Source organism: Emydura macquarii, unplaced genomic scaffold (assembly GCF_026122565.2).
Source record: "Emydura macquarii macquarii isolate MOO-44397 ecotype Brisbane River unplaced genomic scaffold, CSIRO-AGI_Emac_v2 contig_587, whole genome shotgun sequence".
NCBI lineage: Eukaryota > Metazoa > Chordata > Testudines > Chelidae > Emydura > Emydura macquarii.
Genome location: NW_027130724.1, coordinates 14,158,144 through 14,171,826, shown reverse-complemented (window position 1 = coordinate 14,171,826; position 13,683 = coordinate 14,158,144). Strand labels below are relative to the sequence as shown.

Sequence of the window (13,683 nt, the reverse complement as noted above, 5' to 3'; positions counted from 1 at the left end):
GTGCACTTTTTAGCTTGAATTACAGCTCCAGTTTCTTCATTCATACCAGAATGACCAGCTATCAGATACAGTATTCTACGTGACACACTGTAGGCTGGTGTAAATTGGTGCGAATGTCGATGGAGCTACATTGATTTACACCAGTTGAGAATAGGGATCCTTAAATGCAAGCAATTATAAATACAACATGCACCACTTTAGTTCTTAATTTAAAAAAGATAATTCTCATCTGAAAGATTAATTTTTATCCTTTATTCCACTGATTGCTTCTTTGACTTAAAAATAACCCCCCCACTATGGGTTATACATGGCACATAATTGAAATTAAAGCACATTTATATAAATAGTCATAACATCCATGTACACAATGGGCTATAACAGCACTAAGTGTACAATAAGTAGACAAAATGAGTAAAATAGAAGAGGCCCAGAGAAAGGAAATTGTTAAAGTGCTAAAGATAAAAACATATGCATAGTTTGTTACATTAATTCCTTAGGAGACCCTGGTATTGTTCTATTTCTATGATTGCTGGGAGATAGTGATCATCATATACTGAAGGTTAAATCAATACTTTGTCCTGCATTAACATCCACCACATGTGTCTGTTTCACCATATCCTCTGAGGTTGCTGTGACAGAATAGGTGCCGGGGGAAACTTCAATGTAGAGATCTTTGGAAGCCTTTCTAGCCTTAAAGGGGAAAAAAATAAATGGTAAGTAATAATACAGTTTGGTTGTCTTAAAACTGCTCAAAGAAATGGAACTTTAGTTTATATAGTTACATTTCAACTAATATATTGACATATTAACTTTTGCAAAATATATTGGCAGGATGGACACTAGTGGTAGCAAAATTTTTCTGTCCAATACAAATATTAGTAAGCTGAGATTGTAAAAATGGCCATATTCAAATCCTTTCATTTTAAAAAAAGAATACTTCGAAATAGTGTACTAACTAGCTATCATCTGTAAAATTGGGAAAATAGGGTTGTCAAAAATAAACAAAACTTAAATATGAGCAATACAAATTTAGTAGAAAAGAATCTTGTTTTTGGGTTCTAATAAAAATTCCATATTTCTTAATTTCTGTGGCCCAGAAACCATAGCAATTAGTTCCTAAAACTGCTTCAGCAAATTAACCTTTGGGAAATGTAAAGTATTTCTCTCCTTCTCACTGACCATTAAGCCCAATGAATCAGAATTTTATCTCCTCATTAAGTCAGTACAATGACTACTGAATCCTACAACCAAAATTAACTTTTCAAGGTTGCAGCAGGTAGTGTGTTCAGTAGTTAACATCTTTAAAGAAAATTCTGAAACACTACCTGACCTCTACCCACAGTGGAAGTTTCTAGGCCAGATTCTTGTCTGTGATATGCTCCCTTTGCACCACTCAGGCAGCATAACTGGCTCAAAGTCACCCCTGCCTGGCTTTGCTCCAGCACAGGGAACATGCCAGAAGTACACCCAAGGTGTGGCTGAAGGGCTGCTGGACTGTTACTGCTAGAGTAAGTTAGAGAACGACTAAAACAATTTAATCATTCACTCACAATTCCTCACAAATTCTGCATCTATCCAAAATCCAGACATGGGTCACTTTCAATAATAGTGTCAATATTTCACAATCTGGCTTCCATTTTTATGTGTGCACAAACACGTGTGTGTGTATTCTAGCACTCTCACCTATATGCAGTGGTGGTAGATTTTGCACATGCATTTTATATCACGTGAGGGCAGGTAACAGAGCAAAATAATTGTCTGCATTATCCTTAAAACTTTTCACTTGACTAGAAATAGGATGAAGCAGAATTTTCAATAATTGATTAGATTAAATAACTTCAAATACTTACAGGTTGCTTGGGGGTTTCAGTTGGATTTGACACTGGAGAGTTTTCATTTTTCTGGAGAAGAGGAGGAAAGCTGCTTGTTAGTCATCAAATTCCATAACTTGCCAGTTCTAGATTCTGTTTTGGGTTCCACTGTGGGGGCTCTTTCATCATCAGTTAGTGGTTAGCTTATGCCCTGAAGCATACTTTTCCAAATAAGTATCTTGGCTATAGTGGGTCAGAAAAACTGCAGGGGAATTTTGATATAATTGGATTTTTAAAAAAAAATCATGGAAACATTACTCGTAAGTTTTGCAAAACCTAAATTTTGGCTAAACTTATAGTTTGGTCCAAAATGTACCTGGTGGAGTCTCTTTAAGCAGCAAATACTTGCCTTTCCAATAAGGGAGGGCAGGAGAAAGGTGGAATAGCCTTGTGTCAAAATGCAGAAAGTTGTTTTAAAACTGAATTTACCCAATACAACACCTAGAACATTAACACGGAGTTTTGAGAAAAACTCAGAGGTCACTTTAGTCCATAACTGGAATCCTTTTTTAAAAAAATTATTTTAATACAATTATTCCAATATAAACCTCACAACATGCTGTGCTAAGGGGGCAAATTAAGGCAGTCTTGCAGGCTGAATCACCGAATGCGATTGGTTCCACTCTTTGGTGTTGCCCTCCAACATGATGCAGCACATCCACAACAACATAAGGACCCCGGGTAAGAAAATGATATAAATGGCAGGACAGATTAGTGGTAAAAATATGAAAACCACCAGCTGAGACATCTTTGATCATTGGCATAACTAGAGATGCTTGTTAACACTCTGGCTGAGAAATGGAAGCTGGGAGTACAGTGACAGTTTGAATTAGAGACTTTATTCAAAATCACTTTTCGTGACCTTTCACCCTCCTGACAGTCAGAGTCAAGCTTTGATAGCTGTGCCCCTTTTTGGTTCTATTGTCCCTGTGCAATTAAGCCTCCTTCAGCCAAAATGGCTAATAAATTCTGTGTCACTGTATTACTATTGTTAGTGTTATGAGAAGTGCAGGACAGGACTGCTGCAATGTGAGGACAGAGCAAAAGTGCCTTGGAAGTTGAAAGTGTGTTACACTGCCATATGCCATACCAGCATGTCACACTGCCATGCAGAGAGCTGCATTCAGGATCCTGTTCCTTTGCTATGCAAGGACTAGGAGTATTACACAGACACACTCAGCCCCTGAGAAAAGGAGCACTTCGAGGCTCTGGACAGACTCCCCTCCTCCTATGAGCAGGCATTTGGAGTGACACTGAATGTGTCCCCTCCCAACCCCCTCAGCTAGAGGGAAACATCAGATCTCTCTAGATTCTTATATTGGCACTCATCACTGTAGTATCTGAGCACTTGAACTGAAACTCTGATTAGCGTGACAAAGGGCCTGAAGAAGGGGCAGGTACAGGGGAATCCTTGAGAACACTATGCAGACCATCTACATGTTTTAGATGAGGAAAAGAATGAAATTAAATATGAGCAAAGAATAGCACCCAGTATACTTACCTCTTCTTCCAATGTCTGTAACAAGTTTTCTGCTGCTTGTCTGCTGTGATATCTGCAGATATGTTTAATTTCATTCTCTCGGCATCTACTTGCTGGCACATAGCTATAATATTTCTGGAAGACAGTTAAAGTAAAGAGGATTAGATAGCCAAATATCACAGCCACACCTAAGAAACCTCTTCATTCGCAGTTAATACTAAGAGTGGGGAAACACAGTTGCTGACCTTTTGAATTAAATCAGCTGATCTGTTCTCATGTTAGAAATGGAATTATACCCTGATGCACCCAGTGACTTGAAACCAACCCCTTCAAAGTGCTCAAAATGACACTACTGCTATCTGCTGCCCCCACAGAAACAAAACACATGAAACTTGTGTAGATTTGCTCTTTTAGGTTCCTAGATAGTGAACGTAGAAAGTTCCATTTTCCTTGTTTATTTCTTCCATCTGATATCCACAACAAACAACACGTGGCCAGTAGACATTTTTGTTTCCAATACCACTATCTTGCAAATGGAGGCAGTTCACATTTGGCAATAGGTTAAACTAATTTTGTTGTTTACATTGTATATGTGTCCAGCATTATATAAAAACAAGAACCACCACACTGGCATAATGGATAATACGTCACGTATTGTTGCATAAAAAAGTCAAGGTGGATCTTTCTGTTGTGAAGTCTGGGAGTAAAACTTTAACATTAGGTAAAATTTTCCAAAAGTGCTTAAATGACTTAGTTGCCTATGTCCCATTTTCAAAAGTGAATTAGTCACTTAGGAACCCAAGTCCCACTGATTTTCAATTACACTTACTCACTTTGAAAATTTTATTCTAGAATTTATGGATAAGAGAATCCCCCCTCCCACAATTATGATCTTGGAAAGCATATAGGACAGCATGGTCTAGTGGACTAAGTATGAGGGCGTGGAAGCCAATAATTTCTATATCCCCATCCCAGCTCTGCTACTGATTACTGGTGTGACATTAAGAGGCAGCAAGGTTTAGGGTCTTGCTCTGTTTCCTCTTTTGTAATATAGAGGTGATAACTTCCTGTCCTGTTTGATGGTTGGCTAATGTTTACACAATGCTTTGAAATGATAAAAGGTGCTATACAGGAGCTAATTACTGCCATAAACTGAACTCTTGTTTTCTTTCTTCATCTTGCAGTTCTCTATTTGAAGACTCACCCTTTATTATAATTAACTTTCTAGATAATCTCCCTACTGCATAATCAATCAGAAGTTCTGCAGTTTTGTTTTCTAAAGAGGGATTGAAGGTAATTGGTTCCCCGTTTCAGAGGTATCTCCAGAAAGCTAATGAGATTGAGAACCCAGTGCTCAAATTACAATTTCAGGGTAAAATATTTGCAGAGATCAAAGACTGAGAGCAGTGGATTCAGAGCTCTGCATACAATAGTGGGTTTGCAATGACGGCATTTTGTTCCTTGCTCCTTGGCTTCGCTTATCACAAATACAGAAACAATAAAGATCTCTTGATTCAAAGGATCTGATTCCATAATCCTTATGTAGGCAAAACTCCCATTGGCTTCAATAAGGAGTATGGATTGAACCATAACAGGGTATTACATGCCTAATCTTGGACATGCACAAACAAAAGAAAGGCAGCTGGAAAGAGATATCTACGTCTTGCTGGAGACTTGCTGACATTAAACTCCTCCTTCCTCCTCTTGCTCTTTAATCTCACAGAATGCCTGCTATCTTGGAGCTAATTTCCCATTATTTGCTGGCTATATTGGCACAACATTGGTGGAAGACATCATATCAGCTTGATCCAAAACAAAACTACTTTGCTGGTGTGAATGTCTGTGCACCACTGGAAGCAATTGCGTGTATAGATTCAAGGGCAAATAGTGGTTGACAACAAGATTTATGCACTGGCTAACCCTTTCATTTGAAGTTTCTCTTTCTGCCCGTCATGTCATTGCACTATAATCAAACCTTTCTTCCACCTGAGAGGAAGAAATGGGCAGCTGTCTTAGGAGATGACTCCATTACAATTCCACTGATGCAAGTAACAATGGAAGTGCTAATACAGGCCATGTGGTGGTGTACATACCAGAATATTATCTAACCCAACTCAGAGCAGGTTCAGAAGACAGTGGTAAAAATGCTGGTCAGTCTAAACTTGCTCTTCCCCAGATGCAAGGCACAACATGGACACTTCCCCGCTCATCCAGCCCAACATAAAATTTACCTCACACTCCTTTGTGGTTTGACTCATGAACTCCACTATTGATGCAAATGCTGCATTGAGACGTTCAGAATCTTCTTCCTGTGATTAAACAAATTTGTATAAGTCATTATGTTGCGCGAATTATTTCAAAGCAAAAACTTGCTGAGGCTCCTCTGCAGCTTATGCCTTGTTAATTTTTAATTCATAAAAGCCAGTCCAGTTGGACATTATTGCAGTGATGCTAGCAGCTTAAACAACAAAATGCTGATTAGTTCTGATGGTTTTCCCTATGGTGAAACTGAACCATCTGTAACCTATTACTATGTGGTACGTAGCCAATTAAAACTATGCAACTCTGGCTTACTCTATCCTTTATAACATGCATCAGATCTTTACTTGTATGATTACATTCAGCCAACCCACTGCTACGAAACGTGAAGCAATTACCTAACTTGGGTCTCAGAGCACCGAGTTAGATACTAATTTATCTGTTAAGCAGCATTGAAAATTTCATGTTGGCTTTGACTGTATACCAAATGGAAAGGTAACCAATGATCTTGTACTAAGGGATATTAAAATGTTCATGTATTATAGCAAATGAAAAGGTATATGAAAATTTATATGTCTGTACTGTACATATCTAAGTCCTGCACATTCAGATGATAGGCCCTTATGGGACATGGGATAAAAGGGCAACCTTATAGGACATGGGATACTGTATCTATGGTTAAAGAACTTCTACAAGGAAAGTCAATCATTACGGGTGTCTCTATATTTAAAACACTGCAGTGGTGCTGCTGTAGTGCTTCAGTGTAGACACTCTCTGCAGCGATGGGAGGGGTTCTTCTCTCTTTAGTAAGGCTTTGTCTTCACTAGCACTTACGTTGGCAAAACTTTTGTTGCTCAGGGGTGTGAAAAACACAAGTGCTCTTACAGCAGCACAGTTGTACCACTGTAAATTTTAAGTATGGACTAGCCCTTAAACCACACCCCCCCGAGAGACAATAAGAGGAACACCCAGGGTTAGGTCAGCATTGCTACATCCCGCAAGGGTGTGGATTTTTCACATCCCTGAGAGACGTAACTATGACAATGGACGTTTTCAGTAGAGACCAGCCCTAAGATGTGACATTTCTTTGTAACTGTAATTACCTGAGTTTCACATTAATTGGTTTATATTCACCGGTATTTTCAATCCTTCTTTACCTTCCAGCACTCTCAAAATAATTTTTTCATTAACATTCAATTTGCCTCCATTTCAAAGGGTCTACACTATTTGAACAATTGCAGTTAACATGTCTACTTCAAAGCTCAAGATTAGCAGTCTCTTGACCTGGGCCAATGCCAATCAGCCAGCAAGTTGAGCTTCGATACTGTTGCAACCCTCTTTGGTTTATATTGATTCTGCAATTTACCCAGAAGCCTGAATTAATTCCACATGGCAGAAAAACTGGTGTGTGTGTGTGTCTGTCTACTCACTGCCTGTCTCCCCTTTTGGCAGCTTGATTCTCCAAGTAATAGGGCTGGCCCTGAATGCTGTTGTGAACCAGTGGTCCTGGAAAGATGGTTTCCATGTCAATCAAATTATTAAAAATAATTCTGTTTTTAGTTAGCCTACTAATGGGTCACCTACTCGCTTTAAGTTTTTATTCTTTGTTGGATTAAACACTGTCACCTTTTCAATCAGAGATTCTTTGTCCATACATGTTGATAAAAATAAGTTGTGTCCAAGGATTTAGGAGAGAAAATGAGAGTAACTGGGGGAAAGGACAGATGTAGCCACTTTCTTCATTTACATTGATACTATGGAGAATGTACTGAAAAAGAGGTATTGTGACTATGTTGAACAAGTTTCAGTAGAGTAGACCATGATTACTCCCTGTATGAGCAACAGAGGATGTACCACCTTGTTTCAATTTAAGTGACTGCAGATGCATACAGAAAAACTATTTAAGTTCTTCAGAGAAGGGCCTAATCTCTTTGTAGGGTGTTATACACGTCTCTTTCACTATAAATTAACCACAACCACCACCTAGAAAGTACCCAAACACCAGTAAGTGCTTGGTTTGAAGAGACTCTATTTAAAGTATTTTTCATATTTAAAAAATTAAAACCATAGCTAATAAACAATTACAAGTTTCTGTAATATACTGGCATCATTTTATCCATCACTAAAATGCAGCTACCTGTACAGCTAGCTGTGACAGCTATTTAACAGCACACAGAAATTTCTGGCAGGAACTAAACACCACTTTATATAACAGATTTCATGGGGGATTTAGGGAGCTAACACCATTGTGCAGGATAACTTGCAAGACTGGGATTTTATTTGGCTACTGAAAGCATTATTGCACTGTGGGCAAGTTCGCCTGTATCACTCTGGAGGGATTTTATGGTGGAGACGAACATGATTTGTACGCACTAAGCAAGTCATCCAAATACCTAAAGGAACATAGGGTGAGATTTTAAAGAGACTTGTGCTCCTAAGTCACTTAGGTGCTTTTGAAAATCCTAGCCATAGTCAACATGCATTACCTCCTTACGCTATTTATTCTTAAAAGCTATGGAGTATGGGTATCATAATTCAAATGGTGCTCATACTCAAAATTCATTGTTTTTACCAGAATATACCACTTAATAGTGGACCTTTTTCCCCCAACAAAGACTGAATTGCTCACTTTATTTTTCAAATCATCTTGCACATTACTAATCTGTCCAGGTGTGTTATATTGTCATGTACAATAACTGCATATTTTAGATCCCCAAAGTGCTTTGACAATGAAAAGGCAATTGTACGTGCTAAGTGTTTATATATTATAATGTTAAATTTAGCTATGATTAATACAATTAATATTAATAATATTAATATATTAAGCAAAAATGTTATTCAACAGTTGTGCAAACATAAGGGACTAATGGTGGGATCTGCATATCATGGCTGGCATATGTTGAACTCAGGGCCAGCTCTCTGTTTTGCAAGAGCTGTCTGCCAAGACATATGGGGCTCTCCCATCTTCCTCTGACCCATAACGTAATCCCCCATTTCCACTCTTGCCTAAGCAGGGAAAATGGGCAAATTCTCTGGCAGGAGCAAGAGGGATGGGCACTAGTGCAAGTTCAAGTGATAAATTGGTTGTGGAAGGAGGTTGCTGACTTTTTAAAGTATTTTTAGCTGCTCAAATCATGCCAGGTATCCACTGTGACATTATGTTACAGCACCATCTTCTATATGCAGAGTCATCACTACATTTTATAGATCTCACGACAACAGACTCAGAGAAGACAATCTGAGGTTCTCCTAGCCACAAAGTCTGGATTTCTTTGGTTCAGTGAATATGCCTTCAAGAGATGTGGCGGCATCCCCCAAATCCATAACTGCCCTGTTTAAATCAGAAGAGGCCACAACCCTCAACCCTTATGTGACTACTCATGCCCAAGACTAGCACTGCATTAACTATGCCTGGGGAGGGCACGGGTCAGTGTTCACATCATGCTCCCAATCAGTGCAAGGCTCAACCCAGGGAAACTAATGATCCAAACAGGGGACCAAATTTGGCAATGAATCCTGGTCACGTGCTACCTGAAGCACCTTGCACACGTGCTAAGAACCACTCTTGTACTCTTCCTGGAACGCTGGGAAAGCAGCACTGCTCATTCCGAGGGGTTCATTAATAAAAGCCAGATGGAGAGGAATTGCTGTTACCGGACACTGACCGCAGGCTCTGGCCAGCGCACTTTCCGCCGCTTCGCCCGCTCCAGTACTTCCAGAGCCAGCCCTGCCGTGGGCTGCATGATGCCTCGGGTCCCCCTCGCCGGCCAGCGGCTCTCCATGCCTTGCATCCTGGGTCAGGGACACAGGCAGAGTCATCAGGACAGGCCCCCAGCCAGGCTGGGGGGACAGAGCCTGCGGGTGGGAAGCCAGGGCCCATCCCCCCTGCGGTTGTCCATCCTGTAGGCTCAGCGGGGCAGGGCCTGGGCCTTGCCAGACAGCCCGTCCACCAGCGACCCCAGAGGCAGATGGGGCTGGGAGACTGCCACAGGCTCCTGCCGAGCTGGGAGGGGAGGGGGACGGAAGGAACCCATCCGGAGGGGCCGCTGCAGCCTCTGCCCCACGGGGCACGGCCTCGGGCCGCCCAGCAGCCAGCGGCACTCACCGTGTCTCCGTGCAGGGCGGGAGGCTGTGAGGCAAGCCGACAGGGGGGGAGCAGTGCATTCCCCCCCCCCCGCTTATGAAGGCCAAGCTGCCGGCTCCTCTGGCTGCACGGCCTCCCGGGGCGGGGGCTGGCACCGGCTGCAAAAGGAGGAGAGCCCGCCCGCGCGCGGCCACCGCAGCCGCTTCCTTTCCCTGCCGCTGCTCTCCGTCCACACTGGGGGCGGGGCCGCGGTGGAACACGGCGCAGCGCATCACAATGCGCGCGCTGAATAGCTGCTCTCCCGGGGGCCTCCCCCCCTCGCGCTGCAGCTGCTGCACCCGGGAGCGGGACTTTTCCGTCGCTGCTCAGTCTCGTTCGGGGCTCGGCGCTGCGTGCTCTGCGGACCGCCCCGCGGCGAACGCGCTGCCCTCCCCCCCGCGGAGGCTGGGGTTGTTAAGCTTCGGGCCTGCTCCCCGGGCAGGGGCAGCTCTCCCTTCCACTCCCACCCCAGCAGGGGCTCTGCCCAGGGCAGAATGCCCCCCTAGCCCCGCAGTGGGGCTTGCCCTACCCTCTGCGGCTCCCTCCCCGGGGCGAGGCACTGACTCCCTCTGCTGCTTCCCACCGGGTCAGGACGGCGGAGTTGCAACAAGAAATGGGACGAACTTCAGCTTCTTAACCAACCCCGCCCCCTTGGGTATATTAGCGATATGAAACCCCCCCAAAGACGACAGATTACAGCCACTGCCCTAGGTTCCCTTTTCAGTCTGGCCTGCTAGGTAAAGGTCCTTGAAATTGCATTAATCCTTTGGAGACCTGCATTGACAGTGGAAAATGACTAGAGCCCATGGTTCTGCCATGTATGGCCCCGACTGACTTCAGATCAAATGTGGTCAGTTTACAAATAACGTGACTGGTTTAGTTGAATTGTCACACCTGTGTATGCCACCTGGGCCCCCAGAGTTAAGCAGGGCTCTTTCCATCTCCTACATCATCCCCAGGAGTTTTGTAGACCAAACCATGCCCACGGTGGCACATGTATAACCCTGTCATCATCAACAGGTTTGCACGTTTCCTTCCCGACCCCATCTATGGTTGGTGATCAGTTGAACCCTGCATGTTGGCAAGTCCCACCAGCCTGACACCTGGGAAAGATTTGTAGAAACTCAGAGTCCTCCCTAGCTAGTGTCCCATCTCTGGCCTTTGGGGATTTTTGCTACTAGCAATCGCAGATGGGCCACATGCCATTGTAGGCAATCTCATCATACCATCGCCTCTCTAAATGTATCAAGCTCAGTTTTGAAACAAGGTAGGTTTTTTGCCCCCACTGCTTCCCTTGGAAGGCTATGGCAGCATGTCAACCTTGGTCTAATTTCAAGCCTAAACTTGTTGATGGCCAGTTTAAATTAATTTGTTCTTGTGTCAGTGTTAGCACTTAATTTAAGTAATTCCTTTCCCTCCCTGGTATTTATCCCTCTGATGTATTTATTAAGAGCAGTCATATCTCCCCATAGCCTTTGTTTGGTTTGGCTAAACAAGCCATACTCCTTGAGTCTCCTACATGTAAAAGGACTTGTATCTCATATAAGCAATATTATACACTGATTTAAAGCAGCATTCTACCGTGGATGTTTTATAATATTATATTTCACTGAGATTATACACCAGAAAAAATCCTGAAATTATTGATAAATCAATGTGACACTTCATAGCTAAAGCTAAACTTGCAAAATCAGATTCTGTGCAGCCATTTCTCTTTGGTGGTATGTTTAAAATGCTATACATAAAAATGACCACACTTGGTGCAGGTAGTGCTTGCAACATAATGTCAGCGCTGTAAAGTTGCACGTCTATTTAAAGAGCACAGGACTCTGGTCCAGTTTTGGAGCATTGCTGCCATTGTGTTTGCCTGACAATTTTCAAATGCTGGCTCAGCAGAAAATGTAACTATAATGTAATTAGTCATTTCATTAAGTTGCCTTTTAAAATGAAGAAGGCAGTAGCACTTTCAAGGACATTTAACTAGTTACTTTTGCTGTGGTATATCAGAGAGTTTATGAGAATACAGTATTACTACTATTCAATACCAAAAATGATATTAAATAATTCTCAGGGCTGCATTGGAACCACAAAAACACAGGAATGCTAAAGGCTGTCATTCCTGGTATGCTGAGTTTTGGTTTGATGCTGAGATATAAACCCCTCAAACTTGTGGCTTCTATGACATTGCTGACAGACCCTTACCTAGCGCTGATCTGCCAGGCACCTCTATGAAATACAACCACATTACCACTGTGCTCTCATGGTAAGTTGAAAGGTGGAAATGTTGGAGGGAAAAACAAAACAAAAAGGTTTGATTAGACAAAAGTAATTACAATACAATTACTGGGTAATAATAGTTATTATTAATAATTGTGGAAGGAGGCTGGGGCAGGGGAAAGAGGGTAGCTATGTTCACATTTATTGCATTAAGGCCTGTATATTTTACTGCCTTGAGTTCTGGTTTGATTCTGTATATTTTGAAGGAAGCAGAACTCTGAGAGAATGGCAAAATCTGGTTGTTCCCTGGATTAGATCCCACATGCTCTTAAAATAATTTCCCTTTTATTTTGGACTGAACATTATAAAGAAAATTGGACCTTGTCCACAGTACAGCATTATGGCATTGAAAGCACTGTTGCAAGCAACTGGAAGGCTTGTGATGATCTGTTCTATGCAGGCCCCTTTGCACTGTTTTGATAGCATAAGACTGTAAAATAGGCATATCTGTCCATCAGGGAACATCCCCAGCGTAGCAGGACTCCCCCATCAGGGCTACACCACTCCCTCACGGGGATTGTACAGGGTCATGGCCACGGGGTAGTGGCACTCTGGCTATTCTCAGCTGTCAGAAAGCCCCTTGGCAGCGATTGTAGTTGAGTGCGTGTTAGAGCACTTCTGAGGCTCTCTAACTTATGCTGGGGCGGGGAAGGAGGAGCAAAGTAGACATACAAATCTTCTTTACATTCGGTTGCTGAGCTGAGCGCAGCTTGGCTGGAGCCAACGTTCAGGCATGTTGGCCCTGATTTTCAATTCTTCCATCCCCGTGTTTGAGGTTTGCCTGTGTTAACTGTAATCTATCCAGCCAACGAAGAAAAGGACCCCCTCTCAACGTACATTTTATCATCATCTCTCAATTGCTTCATTAGAGCAGCAGCCAGCTGTTTGCCAGAGACTCATTCTGTAATAAGCAAGCCCTTCCCAGCTTGTCTGAAGGGAGAAACTTCCCCTCTCCCCCCACCGGTTAAGACCCCAGTTCAGCAAAGCATGTAAGCATAGGCATAACTTTAAGCACTCAGTTAAGTCCCTCCCTCTTCAGCAACACACTTAAGCATGTCCTTAGATGCTTTGCTGAATCAGGGCTTACATGAGCAAACAGGATGAAAAACAAACTGATTCAGGGGTTTCCAGTATATCTGTTCCATTTGTTTTACATGATGGTGAGAACAGTTAAGAAAGTTCTTCCCCTTTGCCCTCCTCATTTTCTAGAAGCTTAACTGCTCTCTTTTGGGCAGGATTTTCAATGTTCATTTTGGACACCTACTGAAACGAGGGGATCAGTCACCAGCACCTTGTTTCTTGACAATGTAAGTGCTTGTGAAATTGCATTTTTTAGCACTTTTCAGGAAATCTAAAAGGTGGGTGACATGGGTGGCAGCCCAGGGTTTCCACAACTAAGGGCGTCCTTTGGATATATCTATATAATAAGATTCCAGGATTGTCACTCTGTCCGTGTATCATTCTGAAGCCTAGAATGTCTGTTGAGTCAGTGTGAAGCCACAGAAACAGTTCCAGGCAAGACTGAGAGCTCTTTTTGTTTACAATTTGACCCAGGTTCAATCATCTCTAGGACTGGTGGTCTGTTCCCATCCAATTTGAAATTTTCAGCCATTTTCATCTTTTTTTACACTTTACGAATAATCTCCATATGATAGCGTGGGCTTTCACCTTGG

The 13,683-nt window shown here is 42.5% G+C and overlaps 1 protein-coding gene across 1 annotated transcript; it reads right to left on the bottom strand.

The window, feature by feature from the left end:
• Window positions 1-237: 237 nt before the first annotated feature.
• Window positions 238-10,042, bottom strand: AKIP1 (A-kinase interacting protein 1). Its single transcript, XM_067540754.1, has 6 exons — window positions 9,716-10,042; window positions 9,276-9,402; window positions 5,583-5,660; window positions 3,373-3,486; window positions 1,851-1,901; window positions 238-690 (listed from the first exon to the last, which is right to left on the bottom strand). Exons 1-6 carry the CDS (start codon window positions 9,964-9,966, stop codon window positions 547-549), a joined length of 765 nt encoding a protein of 254 aa, XP_067396855.1. The 5' UTR covers window positions 9,967-10,042; the 3' UTR covers window positions 238-546.
• Window positions 10,043-13,683: the final 3,641 nt, after the last annotated feature.